General features: G+C 41.8%; 1 protein-coding gene across 1 annotated transcript in view; it reads left to right on the forward strand.

Moving 5' to 3' along the window:
• The first annotated feature begins 2,285 nt into the window (after positions 1 to 2,285).
• LOC148014217 (uncharacterized) overlaps positions 2,286 to 18,233 on the forward strand; it is a 32,903-nt gene continuing 16,955 nt past the window's right edge. The window contains exons 1-5 of the mRNA XM_087666473.1: positions 2,286 to 2,737; positions 3,579 to 3,666; positions 3,813 to 3,898; positions 4,240 to 4,318; positions 4,504 to 4,563. Of these exons, the coding sequence (XP_087522599.1) occupies positions 2,307 to 2,737; positions 3,579 to 3,666; positions 3,813 to 3,898; positions 4,240 to 4,318; positions 4,504 to 4,563 (744 nt within the window). The 5' untranslated portion in view covers positions 2,286 to 2,306. The remainder of the gene's footprint in view (positions 2,738 to 3,578; positions 3,667 to 3,812; positions 3,899 to 4,239; positions 4,319 to 4,503; positions 4,564 to 18,233) is intronic.

An 18,233-nucleotide genomic window follows, 5' to 3' on the forward strand; every position in this document is an offset into this window, starting at 1 on the left:
AAGCCCTCCCTTGTTGATTCCAAAACTACCAAGAAGTTAAAAGTGTGTGGGGCTTGAAGGTGTGGACTAGGTGAACTTTCACATCACAATTAATCTAAATCTATTGAACTTTGGGACCTAGGAGATCTCAATGAGGGCTTAGCCAAGTTTCAAATGTAATTTGAGTTGTCACAATTAGGTTTGTGTGGGGATTCAGGAACAATAAGCTTTTTATAAAATTGCCCTTCTATTCTAGCTGAGCTAATTCCAAGGATAGATTTTAACAAGAGATCCTCACTATCCTAAAGGGTCTAGGCATAGAAGGGTCTCTATATAAGGTAGCCTAGAAGGCCCTTTAAAAAATAATAATGTTAATTAGATATATTTACATAGCTAGCTCATTCAAAGGGCTTTTTAAAGACACATTCCTTCATGTCAAAAGTTTAGAAGTAAAAGGAATCTAGTATTTTTTCAATCTACTCCAAACTACTTTGTAGAACTAGAGCTTTCCCTTTAAGGTCCCCTAGAATAATCAAGATTTCCTTATTGGGGTTCACCCATTTCTCATTCAGTGACTTCCATTGCCTTGTTCTGCTAAAGACTATGTAATTTCCACATCTCTAGATCCTACAAATGATTGTCACACTCAACATGTTCCAAATCTTCAACATTTCCCATTTAGGCAAACTCGATTACTAAACAAGGATGCCTTCCTATTAAGGTTGCATCAAATCTTGCTACTTACATCCACTTCTTGGCTTGTTCCATTGTGCTAGGATGCCTCTAGACCTCCAAAATTGACGAGAGATATTCTCCTCTTCCCTCCCACGTAGTGGGTGCATTGGTGATACCCTTATTGTCTTTCCCAATTGTGTCACATGGCAAATTTATCAATCATCACCACCTTCCATAAAGTTAGATTGAGTTTAGGGGGAGGCGTAGCCTTCCAAACTCTTGTCATCTCCCTCTTCCACATCTTCTAATTTGCTCTAGGAAAGCCTCTTTGCCAAAACAATATCATCTTTTGCAAGTTGATCAAGGACCGCTTTAAGAAGCCCTTTCTTCTCTTGCACTTCCAAAGAGGCACCCTAGTCGATGAGTGCATATACTTGGCTATGCTGGTTTGAGTGGGTTTGAAAACCATGGGCCTTCTTTCTTGTCTAGTTTCTTCTGCGATTAGCTTCGTCCTCTTCTAGGTGGTATCTCTTGCTCAATTATGCTTCAAAGAGGAGCCTTATGTCCTATTTAGGTCCATATGTTTGACCATCTTAGTATATCTTTGTTATTTAGCTTCTTTTCCATATTTAGATTTTCGTTCAATGGCAAGCATGGGGGGTTCATAAGCCGGTTGAAAGGTCCACACACGTTACTTGCAATAGAGAGGGGTTAGTCTTCTCTTCATCAGGGGATCCTTCACCAATTAGTTGAACTTTAGTGTCTCACCCTAAGAGTTCACCATTGCTTATGTGACTTAAGACTTTGAAATGTCGACCCATTACCCAACTAAGACCACATCCAACCAACTAAGGTTCTTCAAGCCCCTTTTCTTCATCTTGAGTTTGGCAAGTCACTCTTGAATTTGGAGAGCCCATAATTGAACATACTCTAACTACTTGAAGTTGGAGAATGATAGCATTTGTGTTCTTGTCTTGAGGTTGGGTACATGTAATCCACCTTTCTCCATTTGGATTGTTGTCAAGGCCCATGTGATTGAGTGCTAGGCCTTCCTATCACCTCTTTTCCAAAGCATCTATCCCTTTTCTTTCTCAATGCTCTTCTAGTTTGCATTATCGAAACAATGAATTAATGATAGGTAAATCGATGTTGATAATAATAGGTTGTTAACAAGCTTACCCCTAAAGCTTAATGATAGGTTAGTCCACATCCTCATCTTACCTACCACCTTTTCTTCTAGCCATCTAGCCTTCTAGTTCATTGTTATTCTTACTTTGAGTGAGTATCCCAAATATTTGAACACTTGCCTAGGGCCTATCATGTTCAAGGGCCTACAAGGCCTCTCAAAAGTTTTGTATGGTGATGTATAGTGAAATGGGGTATCCATGTGCCATCCTCCGACTTTAGTAGCTTTAGCTCAAGGATCACTTGATGTCAAAATGATTGAACTTGATATAGCCACAGAGGTCTTTGAACCTGATAAAGGCATGGAGATCTAGATTTGATTGGCATTTTGGCTCATTGTACCAAGCGTTAGTGGGTGCCTTCTTTGTCTTTAAAGGTCTTTGGGAAGTTGATGTTGCGAAGTCTTCACGTGACGTGAATAAAGGTATCGGAAGTCTTCGTGGCTAACTAAGGTTCAGTGTATACCAATGTATGTCCCCATGACTCTGAACGCTCCAGACCACCCTCCACTAGTCGATAAAGCTTGTCCTTGGAATGAAGACGAGAAGAAGCTTGCCATGCTAAGGCACAAAATGCTGTCTCCATCCCTGCTTCGTCTGAACTCCGTCGTACCTTCCTTGGCCTCCCGCAACCTTCTCTTCGGCGGCAGACGCTTGCATTTCTTCGGCCGCGAAAGCTTGCCTCGTACATGGTGCAGAAACGTGAGGAATATCCACATCCTAGCTATCAACAGTAAAGTGCAAGGAATTAGTGCTCGAGTCCGCAAAAAAGAAGAAAAAGACGAGGACGTAGCAGAACAAGACATCGCACATGATTACGAGGAAAAGGAAGACAAAGAAGATGATATAGTTGAAGGAGAAACGGTACGGAATAAGGGGAACTATGCAGACATGGCAGAGTAAGTGAATCCAATTCAGAGAATTTGTGTTGTCCGTTCTTTCAATAGTTCTAGGAGAGTAATTACCAATGAACTTGGCTTTCGTTGAAACGCCGTATGCATGTAAACCGTTTCGATTCACAAGAACTTCTGGACAAATTCCTACCATAATTTCCATATTGTGAGTTATGGCAACATTATGAGCTTCTGAAGAGAGGTTCTGCATAGCCAGCTCGGCGTAATTGGGGGCAGGGGCTGTTGGACCAGGTATGTGGCGCCTCCTGAGCTTCTTAGCTAGGTTCAGCGTGGCTGGCAGCCCCCTCCCCCAACTGCTCCTAGCTAGATATGGAGTGCCTCCTGAGGAGAAGCTAATGAGGGGAAAGCTAGTGAAAAACAAGGGCAAAAGGCCCCTTTCCCCATATGGAAAAAATGTCAAAAAATCCTCTTGATGAATGTCCCCTTTTTCAAAAGTTGACGTTTATATGATGTACATTCGTCTTTCTCACATCACATTTTTTGGACTGTCCCTGTAAGGGTTTCCCTTTTAGCTGCCACGTTGTGATGTACATACTTCTCAGTTTGATGCTTCTAATAATAACTTCTGATCTTTTCTTGATTGTCCTCAATCTTTGAAAGAACAGTGGGTCAACTAAAACAAAAGAGATTGATTCTGTAAGTTGCTGCAGTTTGTTTAGTCAAGATATTTTGTGAAGTCCTTGATACTTGCCCAGAAACTTTAGGTTGTTTCACAGGTCCTGTAATTTTTACACAAGCTCTCTGGTAAAAGAGGCGAAGAGACTTGATTTGGAAGAACTCTTAGGGGTTTTCAGCTGTGTGATTTTGATCTGGCAAGCCTGAGCAGGTTTTTGGAGGAGGCTTTCAAGGATGACAGAGAGATCCAGGAAATATTAGGGGACAGTGTGACAGACCCAGAGGCAATGTCTAAACGTGTAAAGTTCTGAGAAGCCTTGCTCTCCTGTTGGGATAATGCTTGTCTTTTGCTGTCAATTTGAGGGTCTATTACTATGTGTAACTTTGTACTGTGATGGTATTAAAAAATGTTAAGGAGGTAGAACCATTTTGTTGTCTTATGCAGGTTCAGGAAAGAGTGAAAAGAAAGGAGAAGGACATTTTGGAAGCCAAGACTGGGTCTTCTAGTCCTATGAAAGTTTCTTTCAAAGGGTACATGATTTCTGTCTTTCCCAATAGCAGCTGGAAACAATTATACTGTTAGTTTTTTGAGGAAGGGTTTTAAAATTGGCTTCTTCTTCATGTATTTACACTGTTCTAAGCCATTTGCTTGGGTAATAAAATCCATGACATGACACGATGATGGATTGTGTGTGAAAACTTGCTTCTGTCAGGCTGGAGTCACTAATTGGTATTGTGTTCCATAGAAATCAGAGACATAATGTGATGAAATGAAATTTGTAGATTCTTTTTCATAGCTTACAGATCAAAGTGAGTCACAATACCCCTTTTACTGAATTGAGCTTCCAGTTTCAACTTTCAACTGTATGCAGCTTTGATGCTACTGATTCCTACCTTTGGATGGAGCTCTACAACTCTCCCTCTGAAAAAGAAATAGACATGATTGGTAGTGTGAGTAGTAGTTCCATTCAAATAATGTTGTATATTGCCATTCTGTCTGACTTCAAGATATGGGGATAGGCTCTCTCTTCTTTCTGCTCACCATTGGAAAAAGAAGCATTCTTCTGAACTAATGCAAGAATAGTTGTCTAATTGCTCATTTAATGAGAACATTGTGTTGTCTTTTTCATGTGCAGATTCTTCGCTCGTGGTATTTACTGGGCTGTCTTGGTGGTTATAACTCACTCAATATGCAGGTCTGTTTGTTAGCTTCTTCATCTAATTAAGTTTTAACTAAGTAAATAATACTTTTTGAGCTCTTAGGAGTTGCATCATCTTGACCTGTTTGTAGCCACCTATTTTTTTGTTGCATGCCTCAGATCTTTGTTGGTCCTTGAAGCCTACATGCCCATACACCACCAACTTTCAATCTTGAAACTGCTAAACACTGATAGCATTTTTAATCAGGGGTTTCAGGGCAAGCCTCAGACAGCTTTCGGAAATGCCTTAGCTTGTATGTTGATATATGGCAAGCAAGACTGTAGATGTTTGACTACTCGGGTTTATAGGGCATTCTTATACACGAACTGATCCAAGCATTGTATGTCCTAGGCCTTTTCTTTGGTTTGGGACCTTAGTGGCCTTTGGGTGGTTGGGAGGGTAGCCATTATTTCAACTTGTGCTTAGGATTTCCTCAATGGTTGCCCATGAAACACTCCCCTTTGTGCCACTCTTCATTTCAGTTAGGACAAAGTCCTTCATTGCTCATTTTGCTCTCTTTTGCCAGAATGCAGAACGAGCATTTCATTTTTATGTGGTCTGTCGCCATCCAGGTTTCCAAAATGTTATCAAATCTTATGCTCTGATTTCTTAAGCTGGGTGTAGTCATGAGTTCATGTATTGATAGTTGGAGCAAAGGGTGACTCTAAAAGCTGTGTTTTTCCTTGCTCTTAGTTGCATTTTACCCTTACATGGGTATGTTGGCTTGTAGAGGTTTTTGCTACTGTCCTTCAAGTAGGATGCTGTGCAAGCTGTTCAGAGGACCAAGGGTGGCTGGTGTAGCAGTTCCAGGTAGTTGAGGCAGGGATGGCTGCATGTTGCTGCTGGTGCTGGTTTTCAGTCCAAAAAGGTTGTGAACTTCTGTGCTTTTGACTGAAGGGCTATGTTCTGTAGTGAGGGAGGACAGGGCAACTGCATTTTAATGACATATAGCTGCTCGAAGCTGGTTTAAGGTGATTGTGGCCAGCCCAGGATTTGTTGTGGAAAGCTAAAGGGAGTCAATTGGTCACACAAGCTGTAGAGCATTGCCAAAGGTGAGGAATTGGAAGCAAACATGTCACATAAGGCTGCCATATCAAGATGTGAAGAGGGTTTTGGAGCTACGAGGGCAAGGATGGAGTTGCGGTGGATCTAGAACTGGTTTTGAGAATGAGCAAAGGGATGCATGCTCTATAAGCATTTGTGCATTTCATGGGTTTTATGCAAATGACCAAGTTCTTGGTCTTGGTGTGATTTTTCTGTTGCTGTCACTATGATTTCAGACCTGCTGCAGGCTGCATTTACTAGTCCAGGGGCTGCTTTACTCCATGTTCCATTGCTGGCAGCTATTACTTGACCTGGATGACTTGCTGTACCTGCTTCATAGTCTGAGTTTATCTGCTGCAACTCATTGTGCTTGCTGGGTGACCTGTAGATGACCCTTTTTTGATGTTGCAACTGCTCTCCATGCTGCGTTTCCAGCTCCTCACCCTGCACTCTTGCAGCAGCTGCCTTCGTTTGGACCCCTCTTGCAGTTGCCTACCTTTTGACAGAGTCCATCAACTTTGCTTGGACTCTCCTTGTAGTCACCATCCTGCCATTGATTTGGTCATCCTTGCGTTTTCATGGCTGGTGGTAATCTGATCTTTTTCTTTCTTAAGAGAGGGTTTATGTGTGTCAATTGTTGTGCTTAGGCACTACATTCCCTTCAGCTTATGTTGCTTCCTCTTGCATGCTTTATGATTTCAAACGGTCTGCTTGAACTGTTGAACCTTTGATTGTGGGCTTATTAGCACTCTATGGTTAGCTTCAGGCCATCCGATTCTAGTCTACCAAAACCATTTGGTAATTTATCCTTTGAATGACCTACTCAGGACCAGCTTCACAATATCCAGTCAGTTGTATCGGAGCTTATTTGGTGGAGGTTGTACTCTACACATCGCCTCCCAAGTACAATGGTGTGGCAAACACCTTGGATGTCATTGACTCTAGTAAGTTTTCAGCACATGACCTGTATGTTATTGGAGGCATGAATCTACACTCAGATTACAAGTCTCATTTTGGCGGCATCCAAGATCATTCATTGGCCACTTCAAAGAGAAGTGATAAGAAGAAGAAGAAGAAGGGGTGTAAAGAAATGCCCTAACGCAGAAACACAAATACAATTGTATGATAAAACATAGATTGATATCAGAGCGCAGCTAGGGTTAGGGCAACATAGAGACAATGAACACATTGAATATTGAAACTGATGAATCTAAATAGAATACGATGTTCAATGCAGCAAACACACAGTGCAGCGATGGGTACCGAACCTTGAACTCCCTATGTCCCAAGGATCGGGGCAGAGCTAATGAGATGTTGAGTTTGTCGTACCTTGATGCATCCCGAAATGCAATAAGGCAACCTCTGAAGGTGTCTTGCAGCAGCAAACGCAATAGTGTGGAGCTGGATTAGTGTTAGATAGGTAGAGATGAGAGAGAAGACTGCAAATGTAGATGGTGGACTTGTAGCAGTCAAAGGGGCAGCAAATGATGAAAACGCAGCAGTTTGGGCTGCGTTTACAGCAGTAGATCAGTTAGAAGGTGAAAATGCAGCTGTATTTGGAGTAGCACGGTAGGAACACTTTTCTTTTAATAAAGTTTGATAATATTTATTAATTAAGCATGTTTTGGGGTTGTTTTACAGAAGTAATGCATTTTTGAGCTCAACATCCTCTCTTAGGCCCAAAACTAGTACTAGGAGGGACTGCAAACAAGCCCAATCTCTTTTTCTTTTCTTTTACCCCAAGGCATCCCACCCAAAGCAGCTTAGGGTATTGGGCAAGTGTGCATATCTATTGCCTATTGACCTATGAAGACTACAAAGGTAATGGTTTTCTTACCAAAGAAGCCTAAGTGTTCATCCTAGAGAGGCTAAGAGCATCAGACAAAGGATACATGTCGGTTGCCCAATGTCCTACAAAGTCCCACAAAGGTGGATGGAAACACAGTGGACCTTTTTTTTGGGTTTTTTTTTTTTTTTTGGAAAGCTTTTTGTTTTGTTTTCAACATTCAGTATTGAGTGAGGGGATTCAATCAGTTTTTGTCCTATTGAGTATCAGTGCCCTAATGAGAGAACGATAAGGGATGGTCAGATCCAATACTGTCACAAAACAACGTCCCTACTACTACTAGGTGTCGATGGCAAGGAAAAGTTGTATGATAAAAGGTATGGGATGTATATAGTAGAGGCATAAAAGAGAGGTGGAAGCAAGCTAGACAAGCTAAGTAAGCAAGCCCTAAGAGATTGCCATTGGAGATACCACGAATATGGTGGACAAAGTGTTGACCACTCCAAAGGCTGAAAACGGATAAATGCACATAGATGCATGTTTACAAGAATAGAATGCTGATGCGTTGGAGTTTTGCAAGAGGTAATGCAGATATCATACTCATGCAAAATGCTATCAATGGTGCCACTTGAACAGTACCCTTGTAGGGGAATTGTTCACTTGCCAAGATGCCCTTTCACAATCATGGTCATCTTGATGATGTGTGTGATGATACAAAGTACAAAATACATAATACCTGAATCAAACCGTAACCAAAACCTTGTCACCATCAAGAGAAAAAAGCTGGCCCCTCTCAAAGTGGAAGGGAAAGCTAGAGGGAGTCACCTCTTCCGTCAATTCGAAGAAGTAGAGGAGGATGTACCCAAGCCAATCTTGGGTAGCAAGTATTGAAGGACCGGCCGATTGACCACCTTGGTCAAAAGATTTACAAAATTATCGAATGATCGCTCAAAGTCTAGGTGAATAGTGCCTAGCCTAACTTGCTCTTTGGTGAAGTGGAAGTAGACTTAAAGAGTCCTCATTTGCGGGGTGATGATGGGGTTACCAACTAGTGTAATTGGACTCTGGTTATTGCTGTAGATGACAGTTGGAGCAACACAAGGAAATTGAAGCGCCACTAGCAAGCTCTTTGGATACATGGCCTCAATGGTGCCATTGTGAACAACTCAATATTGCACCTTGGTTATGGAAGCCATCACTGTTTCCTGTTTATGGCTTGACCAAGAGATGGGAGTTGTGCCCAAGGAAAAGAGTTAGCTGCCGTGGGAATGCCAGGCTCCAGGATCTCTTGCCTAGTCAGAATCGGTGTAATCCTCTAAGCATAAACTATGATCATATATTAGATCATAAGAATAGGTATATGGAAGATATCTCAAACTACGTAAACAAACAGTCTAATGTGATATCCTAGGTGCAATGAAATATTGACTAAGCAAGCTACTTGAGTATGCTAAATTTGGCCTGGTGTAAATCAGCCAAAGAAGCTTTTCTACAATAGACCTATTGGTATGCTCATTAAAGGGCTGATTGAGAGTATCCTTAGATGAGTGGACAGTGGGATTGAGAGGTGTGGCCACATGTCGTGTTTGATGTGTGCAATACTGTTCCACCAATTGAAGAGAAAACTTCTACTATGATACAAAAATACTACCCTTTGATCGGACTATCTCCATTTCCAAAAAATAAAACAATTGACTGAGGTCCCTCATCCCAAATATGGCACTAAGTTGGGTCTTAATGTTTGCTATGGCAATAGAATTTGAGCCAATGATAAGTAAGTCATTGACATTTATTAGAATATAGCTGACCCCCTTGGAAGTGATATGGATATTTAACTTTAGGTCAAAAGGGATAGAATGGTATCCATGAGTCCTAAGGAGCTCGTTCATCCTTTGGAACCAAGATTGCAGTGCTTGCTTTAGCCTATAAAGGGCTTTCCGCAAACGAAGGACCTTGTTTTTTCGGTCAGTAGAAGGAAATCCGGGTGGTTGATGGCGAGAATTACTGCATCTGGTGCGTAATGATGCTCGCCATCTTGGAGTCTTATGATTTGGTAGAGCTCGTGACCGGGGCTATAGACCATCCTATAGCTTGTGATACCTCCAAGCTTTCTTTAGATGAGAAAGTCAAGTCGATGAAGGTACAGGCACATTGGTACAAATTGAATGTCCGCATTTGTTCCTTCCTCTTTCTCTCCTGCACTCTAGCCGTCATTGCTCACATCGAGCACTTTACCAAGCACTTCACCGTGGCTTGAGACATATGGCTGGAGCTTGATTAGATGTACAATCGGATGACTGTGATGAAGTGGGTGTCTTTGGATGTTCAAATGAGGATTTTGAGTCCTATCAAGTCTTCTTGTATGCTAGAGAATGTCAAAAAGCTTCAGCAATGTAGATGTAGGTCTAGAATGCAAGGAAGGTGATCACTTGGAGGACATGGTGATAACTCATCTTTCTCAGTTACCGCCCCGATTCAGTGCATTTTACTCCGCCTTGATTGCTTCAAGGTGGTTAGAGACTCTTCTTTGGGAAGAGTTGGTTCTTGTGGTTTTGGACCAAGAGGAGCAATTGAAAGGACAAAATGCTTTCAGATTGGAGGCATTGATTGGCTAGTCCCCTTAGAAGAAGAGGAAGGACCAAAAGGAGGAGGACAAATCAAAATAGGACAAAGAAAAGGATTCCACTTGTCACATCCGTGGCAAGACAGGTCACTGAGAAGGAAGGCCTCGACAAGGAGAAGGAGAAGTCTTCAAACGATTTAGGAGCGGTGGCTGGTTCCTCATTAGTTGCTTTCCTCCACTTGGAGGTGATTGAGGCATCGACCCCTAGGGTTTCTGATGCTACATTGACAGTCCCACACCGTCTTGAGTGGTTTGTTGACAGTTTTGCCTCTTAGCACATGACTCCTACAGAATGTGTTGCCCATTTGTAGCCGTTGCATGGATAGATTCTCATTGGCAATTGCTCTTTTGTTCCTATTCAAGGGAGGGGTAATATGCAGCTTATTCCAAATGGGCAGGGTGGCCCATACTTTAGAGGTGCTTTATGTGCCAGACTTGGGTTACCATTTGCTTTTCGTACACAAGATTTGTGCCTCGGCCTTGAGTTTGACAAGGATTTCTTTCGGATTCTTGATCGTGGATTGAGATAGGTGCTTACTTCCGGTTATAAGGAGAATGGAGTCTACAAGCTAAGGTCTCCTTGGGCCTTTTGACGTCTCTTCTTCTTACCTCTTAGACATAATCCGAGCTTTGGCATGCTTGGTTTAGCCACCTAAATTATGATTGCCTTCGGAAGGCTTCTAGGGGATAGCTTGTTTGAGGTATGCCGGACATTGTGGTGAGCTAGCAGTTGTGTGTATCTTGCATTCGTAGGAAACAACATTACCTTCAGAAGGCTTCTAGGGGACAACTTGTTCGAGGTATGCCGGACATTGTGGTTAGCCAGCAGCCATGTGCATCTTGCATTCGTGGGAAACAACATCGTGATGCTATTCCTAGCAAGGCTTCATGATGGTCTTCAGCACCCTTGGAGCTTCTTTCTACAGATTTATGTGGACCTATGAGGACGGAGTCCCTTAAGGGGAGCTTGTATTTCATGTTGATTGTGGATGATTTTAGCAGGATGACGTGGGCTTGATTTTTGTAGTTGAAGTCAGAGACTTTCAACACCTCAAGAAAATGGCATATTGGAGTGAAAGAAGTGGAGTGTGATTGAGATGGTTCAAGCATAGGTAGACACCTCAATGTCTTTGGGTTGAGGCTATGGCTATTGTAGTTTACATCCTTAATTGATCCCCCACTTCAGCTGTTGTTGGTATGACACCCTATGAGGCATATTTTAGGTCTAATCTTGATGTTTCTTATTTCAAGTTTTTTGGATGTGATGCCTATGTCCACATCCCAAAGACACAAGGTGATAAATTTGAAGTGGCTTCTTTAAGGCAAGTGTTTGGGGCCTACAACTCGCAATCCCAGGGTTACTGATTGTATGATCCCGTTAAGTGGAATGCCTACATGAGCTCGGATGTTCGGTTTGCGGAGGTTCTAGCCTTAGAGAGGGGTGAGGAGCATCCTGTGCTTGGAGATCTAAGAGATAGTTTGGCACCAACACCAGTACCTTTGGAGCTCGTGCCTTGTGGAGATGCTTCATCTTTGGATGAGAATACTACTTTCCCATCGACTTCATTTAGTGAGCCATTGCTGGTAGATGTTTCGGAGACTTCAACAGATCGTTGGACTTGAGACACACTTCGTGATTCAGGGATTGAGGGAGTCCCCGGGAAGCGGCAACTGCATGGTCTGTGGCGGTCTTAGAGGAACTAGGCAGATACTAGTGAGCTTGTTTGTACTAACTATTGTTTGATGACCCGTGCCATATAGGATAGGGAACCCATCCGTGAAGGAGGCTTTGCACTCAACATTGGAAGAAGGCTATGGAGGAAGAGTTGGATGCTATTGAGCTGAATGGCACTTGGGATCTTATGTCCCAGCCCATTCATAGGAAAGTGATTGGTGTAAAATGGGTCTTCAATACTAAATATCACAGTAATGATACTCTGGATTAGCTCAAGGCGTGGCTCGTTGCAACGGGCTTTGCACAACATTTAAGGGTGGATTTCCTTGACACCTTTGCACCTACAACTCAGATGGCTACCATTAGAGCCGTTCTTGCCTTAGCCAGCCATAGGAGATGGCCGGTTTATTAGCTTGATGTTAAGTTTGCCTTTCTAAATGGTGATTTGAAGGAGGAGATTTATGTTGAGCAGCCTCCTGGCTTTTTCTCATCAGATGGACAGGTGTAAAGGTTGAAGAAGGCTCTTTACGGCCTCAAATAGGTTCCACATGCTTGGAACGAGAAGATAGACTTGTTCCTTAAAGGGAATTGGGGTATTGATGTTTCTTTTTTGATCCCCAGTTATATGTTCACATTTTAGTTGGAGGGCATGCGTTGTTTGTGCTTTATCTGCATGATCTTATTTTGACATGTGACCATGCTCAGAAGGTCAAGGAGACTAAGATGGTACTACATGAGGTGTTCGAGATAACGAATATGGGCCTTCTTCATTTCTTCTTAGGCCATGAGATTTACCGGATTTGAAGGAGGATTTTCATCTTTGAGTAGTGGTATGTGCAAGAGCTTTTGGCCAAATTTGAGATGGAGGAATGTAAGGCCATTTCTATTCCTATGGATATGAATTGGAAGGCTATGGCCCATGCAGATTCTCTAGTGGCGGATGCTACCCGTTACCGGTAGTTGATTGGTTCCTTGATTTGGCTTCCTAACACTCGAGTTGATTTTTGCTTTTCTGTAGGTTTGTTGGTCAGATTCATGAGTGAACCCAAGATGGTACATTGGAAGGCTGCTATGAGGATTTTGTGGTTATTGAGGGGCACCCCCAATCTTGGTATTCATTAAGCTTCACCTTTGGTTCTTAAAGGATGGATGGATTTAGATTGGGCCAGAGATGTTGACCAATGGAGGTCAACGACAGGATGTTGTTTTACTTTGGATGCAAGTGTTATCTCGTGGAGTAGCAAGAAGTAAGCCCATTGTTGCCCTTTCTTCCACAGAGGCAGAGTATAGAGTGGTGTCTTCTGTTACATGTGAGATGGTATGGCTTTAGATGTTACTAGGAGAGCTTGGATATCCTTAGACAGGTCGCACGACACTTCATTGTGACAATGAGAGTTGCATTGCTTCGGCATGGAACCAAGTGTTTCGTGCTAGGTCGATGCACATTGAGATTTAATACCATTTCATTTGGGAGAAGATCTTGGATGATGAGACCATTAATGTGGTTTGTTGCAAGACGGAGGATAGTCTCGCAGATTTGTTTACGAAGGTGCATTCTCAGCTTCTTCTTCGGTAGCACTCTAGATCCTTGAGCCTTATGTTGTGTCCAGGATCTAAGAGGGGGTGTTAGAGGTTAGTCATCCCTTGGACTAGCATTTCTTAAGTTACTTTGGTGCAATCAATTCTCTTGGAGGTACTCTCCAAGGGCATTATTCATTATTCCTATTAGTGGGCATTTTCAGTAGGCACAGTGTACATGCAGTTTATCAAGTAGGTGATGATGCCACATGGCAGCTGGAGGATTATTTGCTGATTATTATATTCATTTGTGGTGTAGTTAGCAGTTTTCTGATTAGGTTGGCTAGTTTTGCTGACTGCCTGCATTATTTTATGACATTATTTCCTTCTATTTAGCTGCCGGTGGCAGCCTACCCTCCTCACTTGCTTTTTAGGTGCTGATGGGAGAGATACGGCTCAAGGAGATACATTGACAGCCCCACTATCCACAATCCAAGGGGGATAAGAAGTGCTAGGTTGCGAAGAGTGGGCCTTTGCAGTCATCTTGCTAGGAGATAGCTTGCAGATGTGTATGAGGCTCACATTCTTGGACGTCTCTAAAGAGACGAGGTGAGCCTTTGCAAACCAGTTAGGCAAGTTCTTTGGAGTTGCAAACGATGTTGACTGTGATGGTTGACCGATGGCAGTGTGGGTTTAACCATGCCACTACCCTTGATTTTGGTTGCCACCACCTTGTCTCCCCTGCTAGGGGTTGCTCGATTGAGGGGTGGGGGTTTGATTCTTGGGTTTTTGCTGTGTGTCTCTAGCCTTTGATTGAAACTTCTTGTCAAAATGGCGAGCCTTTTGACAATGTTGACAATACCTATATTTCTTACGTACATTCTGCCATGCGGGTTTGAGAGAAGACTGGGAGGTTCCTTATGACTCACTGGCTTGATTTGGATTTTGCTTTTGATTTTGATTTTGGTTTTGTTTGCCCTTTCCTTGCTCCCCCTTTTGAGAAGATGCAACAAAGGATCACTCTAAAGAGAAAGTACTATAAATTGATTGAATAGTCGAGTGTAACATAACAGTTGATACTCAAATTCGTAGAATGTGAACATGGTAGGCTATGAGATCACATGCTGCCCAAAATGGAAGTATTTCTTTTGCAGCTTGTGTAGAGACAACATGACGTGGCCATTAGAGTACTTGAAAGTCTCAGTGGTAGAGAATTCAACGAGAAGTTGGGATATTCAGCGAACTTGACCTTGAGGTTATCTTGGTTAGAAATTTTGAAGTTTTGAAGCTCATGGTCAAGTGTGATATGAAGGGTCCTATCTTGAGCTGCATAGCGGTCGGTTAAGTGTGGCCATCAGCCGGATGCTAGGTTAAAGTGTTGTAACTATGAGTGAAACTCGGGAAGGAGACCTTGCATCGACTTGATTATGGCAGAGGCATTCCTAGCCTTCCATGAGCAAATAACAAGTGAGGGATCAGGTTGGGGTTCCAACCCTTGAACAAGGTCCCATAGGTTTTGAGAGTCAAGAATATGCCTCATCAAATTTGACCAAGTGGTGTAGCTAGACCCATTGCAATGAATCTTGTTAGAAAAAGCATGCTTGGCCGACAAAGAAAGATGAACCATGAGGTGTCACATAAGAAGGGTAAGAAGGATTAGGAGGGTAGGAAGGAGGGGGATAAGGAGGAGGTGGGTCTCCATATGATGCCATTGGCGAAGGTAGTGGAACATGAATGTTTCCATAAGGTGCGGATGGAGGTGGAGTCATTGGAATGCGGAAGCCTTGTCGAAAAGTTGGTTGGAACACAACATAATAACTAGTAGGTCCTCTAGGTAAAGCCATGGAGGCAAACTGTGGTACTAGTTGATCTATACTTTGGAATGCTTGGGGGTGTGTCCCATGTGGGGGATATCCCGAAAGTGTGTATAATGGAAGTCTAGCCTCCCCAAATGTGTATGTGCACCACCCGCTCACATTTGCACATTTGATCAATAAGTTAATCTAATGCTAAGTATAGCATTAAAATTTCATGTCATCGTGATAGGTAGCCACTTGATTGTGAGAGATCGTGCCTATCTTTGTGCATCTTATTAACACTGTGGCCTGACACATACATATTTTAAAACATGCATTATAATGGGAAAACTTGACAAAATTTGAATCATATGTGACTTGAAAATTTAACATATTTTTCTACTAGTATACATTTAATTAACCACATTTTCCCATGACACATACATTTTAAAACACGCATTACAATGTGAAAACTTGATATACTTGAGCCACATTGTGTAGACATTGTGTAAGGCTATAGACTCATCGTAGACATTAGATCCAAAGAATAGAGAAAAAATTAAGCTAAAATAGTCCAAAACAGTATGCTGGTCTAGATAAGTGGGTTGAAGTACTCAACAAAGTATTAAGTACATAAAAAGGGTTGCTAGATAACAAGTTGATTTTACCAAATAACAAGTTGCTGGGCCCTACAGAGTTTAATCGCAGCAGTTTTGGGGATGCCAAGATATAATCGTTAAATTTTGGGCACTTGAGACTATTTTTCTAAAAAAATTTGACAAGACAAGTATGCTATGAATAACATACTTTCATACTTTTCATACATTTGCAAAGTATGCTATCCGAAACATACTTGGCCGAAGGGACAAGTATGTTATACGTAATATACTCAAAAATTTTCAGATATTTGCAAATGTTTGTTTGCTCAAACATATGAGTATGTTAAACCAGCCCTCCTTCTTGGAATGGGTGATGATAACCTAATTTAAGAGTTAATTACAGCAATAAATAAATACACATAAAATGAAATACACACTTTACCATAACATTCTTGGACAGTAAACTCCCTATTGGCCCCAAAACTGGCGCCCCTTGCGGTATTTCTTTAGCTTCATTCAATTGGAAGGAGTACAACTTGAGATTCTTCAATCTCCTCTTGCTAACCAATTGCTCTTGCTGTCATAAATGACCAGCAAGCCTTTTGGGTCATTTGCCCCTTGATTCACCCAGGACTTCTTCTCCAATTTGACCCTTGGCTGGCCAAATGCTGCCCCAAATCAATTCCGAATGGGCTGGCTCCTGAAATCTCTTGATAATCTTCAATTATCAACTGTTGATTTCAGTCCCTAGAGCCTTCAATCTCTGGCATGGATCCCAAGGTGGTTGCTAAACCCTAATTTCTGCTGTAAATTAGGGTTTACTGCAGAAATTACAGATCAGCCCACCAAAAATGGCTGAAATCTCTTCCAAATGGCTAAGAATTGCTGAGAATGACTGAGCATAGGCTGAAGGAGATGAGAGAATGTTGTAGAGAGAGAAAATTCTGAAATTTGTCGCGAAGAACTAATCGAAATCAGCTGCTGCCCTGCTATACCAGCCCCAAACAGATGCACCAACAATAATAGGAGCATCAGAGACTGTGATCTTCAGGAGAAAGTGCATCAGCAACAATTGCCAGCTTCCCAAGGTCAAGAATATGCAATCTCCATCACCAAAATGGTCTCCGATGGTTGGAAGCTGGCAGCAACAGTCCAACACCTCTTTCCAACAGCTCCAAAATGAAAAAACGAGATTTTCCTCTCCCTTCAGTCCTATTTAGCCTTTCCCCCACTTGCATGGGAAAGTTTTGCCAAGTGGCAACTTTCTTAATCCATTTTCAGCAATTTTCAGCCACTTAATTAATTTTCAGAATTAATCAATTCTGAAAATTAATTCAGCCCTTAATCCATGCCCAAAAAATTGACCTTGCCCATCCAAAAATTAATTGGCTAGGCCATTTGCAATCCAAAGTGGTCTCATGCATTAATTGACCCTTGGACAAGCATTAATCCATTAATTAATGCCTAGTCCCTAGTGTCACCACTGACAGTTAATGGCCAATTAATGGCCCTAGGGGCAAACTGACACTAAAATTCACCTAGAATCTAACAAGTGTAAATTGCTACAACTTTTGCCTTTGACACCCATCTTTTTCACAGGACCCTTGGGCCTTCAACTGTAAAAAAAGTCTTGCACCTCACATGTGCATCTTTTAATTGCACATTTGATTAATCCTTTAATTAAATGTCAATTAAACATAAGCAAAGCATCAAATTTTCACGTTCTCGTGATAGTATGGAAAAAACTATGGTGTGAGGTACATAGATGGATACCACAATGCATATATCAAGCATGTATCCACCATTGACAACTCACTGATAATTAGTGGTACGAGGTGTCTGAATCAAAGGCAAATGAGCCCACAATCATCATAAACCTCTACAGTGATAGTATGCATAAACCAATAAAGCATAAGAGAGTCTTCCTTTGACTCAAATGGATGAAGCTTTGTGAAGAAAATACCAAGTATTTCCACTAGAAGCAAATCCGGAGTTTGTAAGTATCAAACGAAGCTCAATGCATATAGCTCATAGCATCTGGGTGCCCAAAGTACATCATGTATATAGCTGAGAGTATATACCTTCAATAAGTCTTTAAGCTCGCAAGTGGAAATCATTGGAGCAAATAGCCACTATCCAAATGTAACCAACTAAGCTTAAATTGAAGATGTAGAGCTCAACATAAGCATATCCGGGCATAAACAACAATGCCAAGTATCAATATAACTATGTGGCATACTCCAATAGCATGCATGCATTCAATACATAGACATTAACTTTGAGTGCTTGCTATCCGAACTAGAACTGAGTGCTTGCTATCCAAACTAGAATTGTTCTGTTCTGTGTAAAATAGAGTTAATGTCTATGTATTCAATACATAGACATTAACTTTGAGTGCTTGTTGTCAAAACTAGAATTGCTTTGTTTTGTGGAAAACAGATAATTTGAAAATTGCACAGAATCAATTCTATGATTGCTCAGATCGGTAGCTCTTGTCGTGCTCCTCACTTTGAGCTATAGAACACCTCAATCAGATATCATATGCAAAAGTTATGGCTAAAATACAAAAGTGCTTTCAAGTTGCTATAGTTGCCCATGGCTTTTGTGGCATGCTTTGTATCCACT

Source organism: Lygodium microphyllum, chromosome 25 (assembly GCF_053477565.2).
Source record: "Lygodium microphyllum isolate KBCC chromosome 25, Lygodium_microphyllum_v1.1.10, whole genome shotgun sequence".
Lineage (NCBI taxonomy): Eukaryota > Viridiplantae > Streptophyta > Polypodiopsida > Schizaeales > Lygodiaceae > Lygodium > Lygodium microphyllum.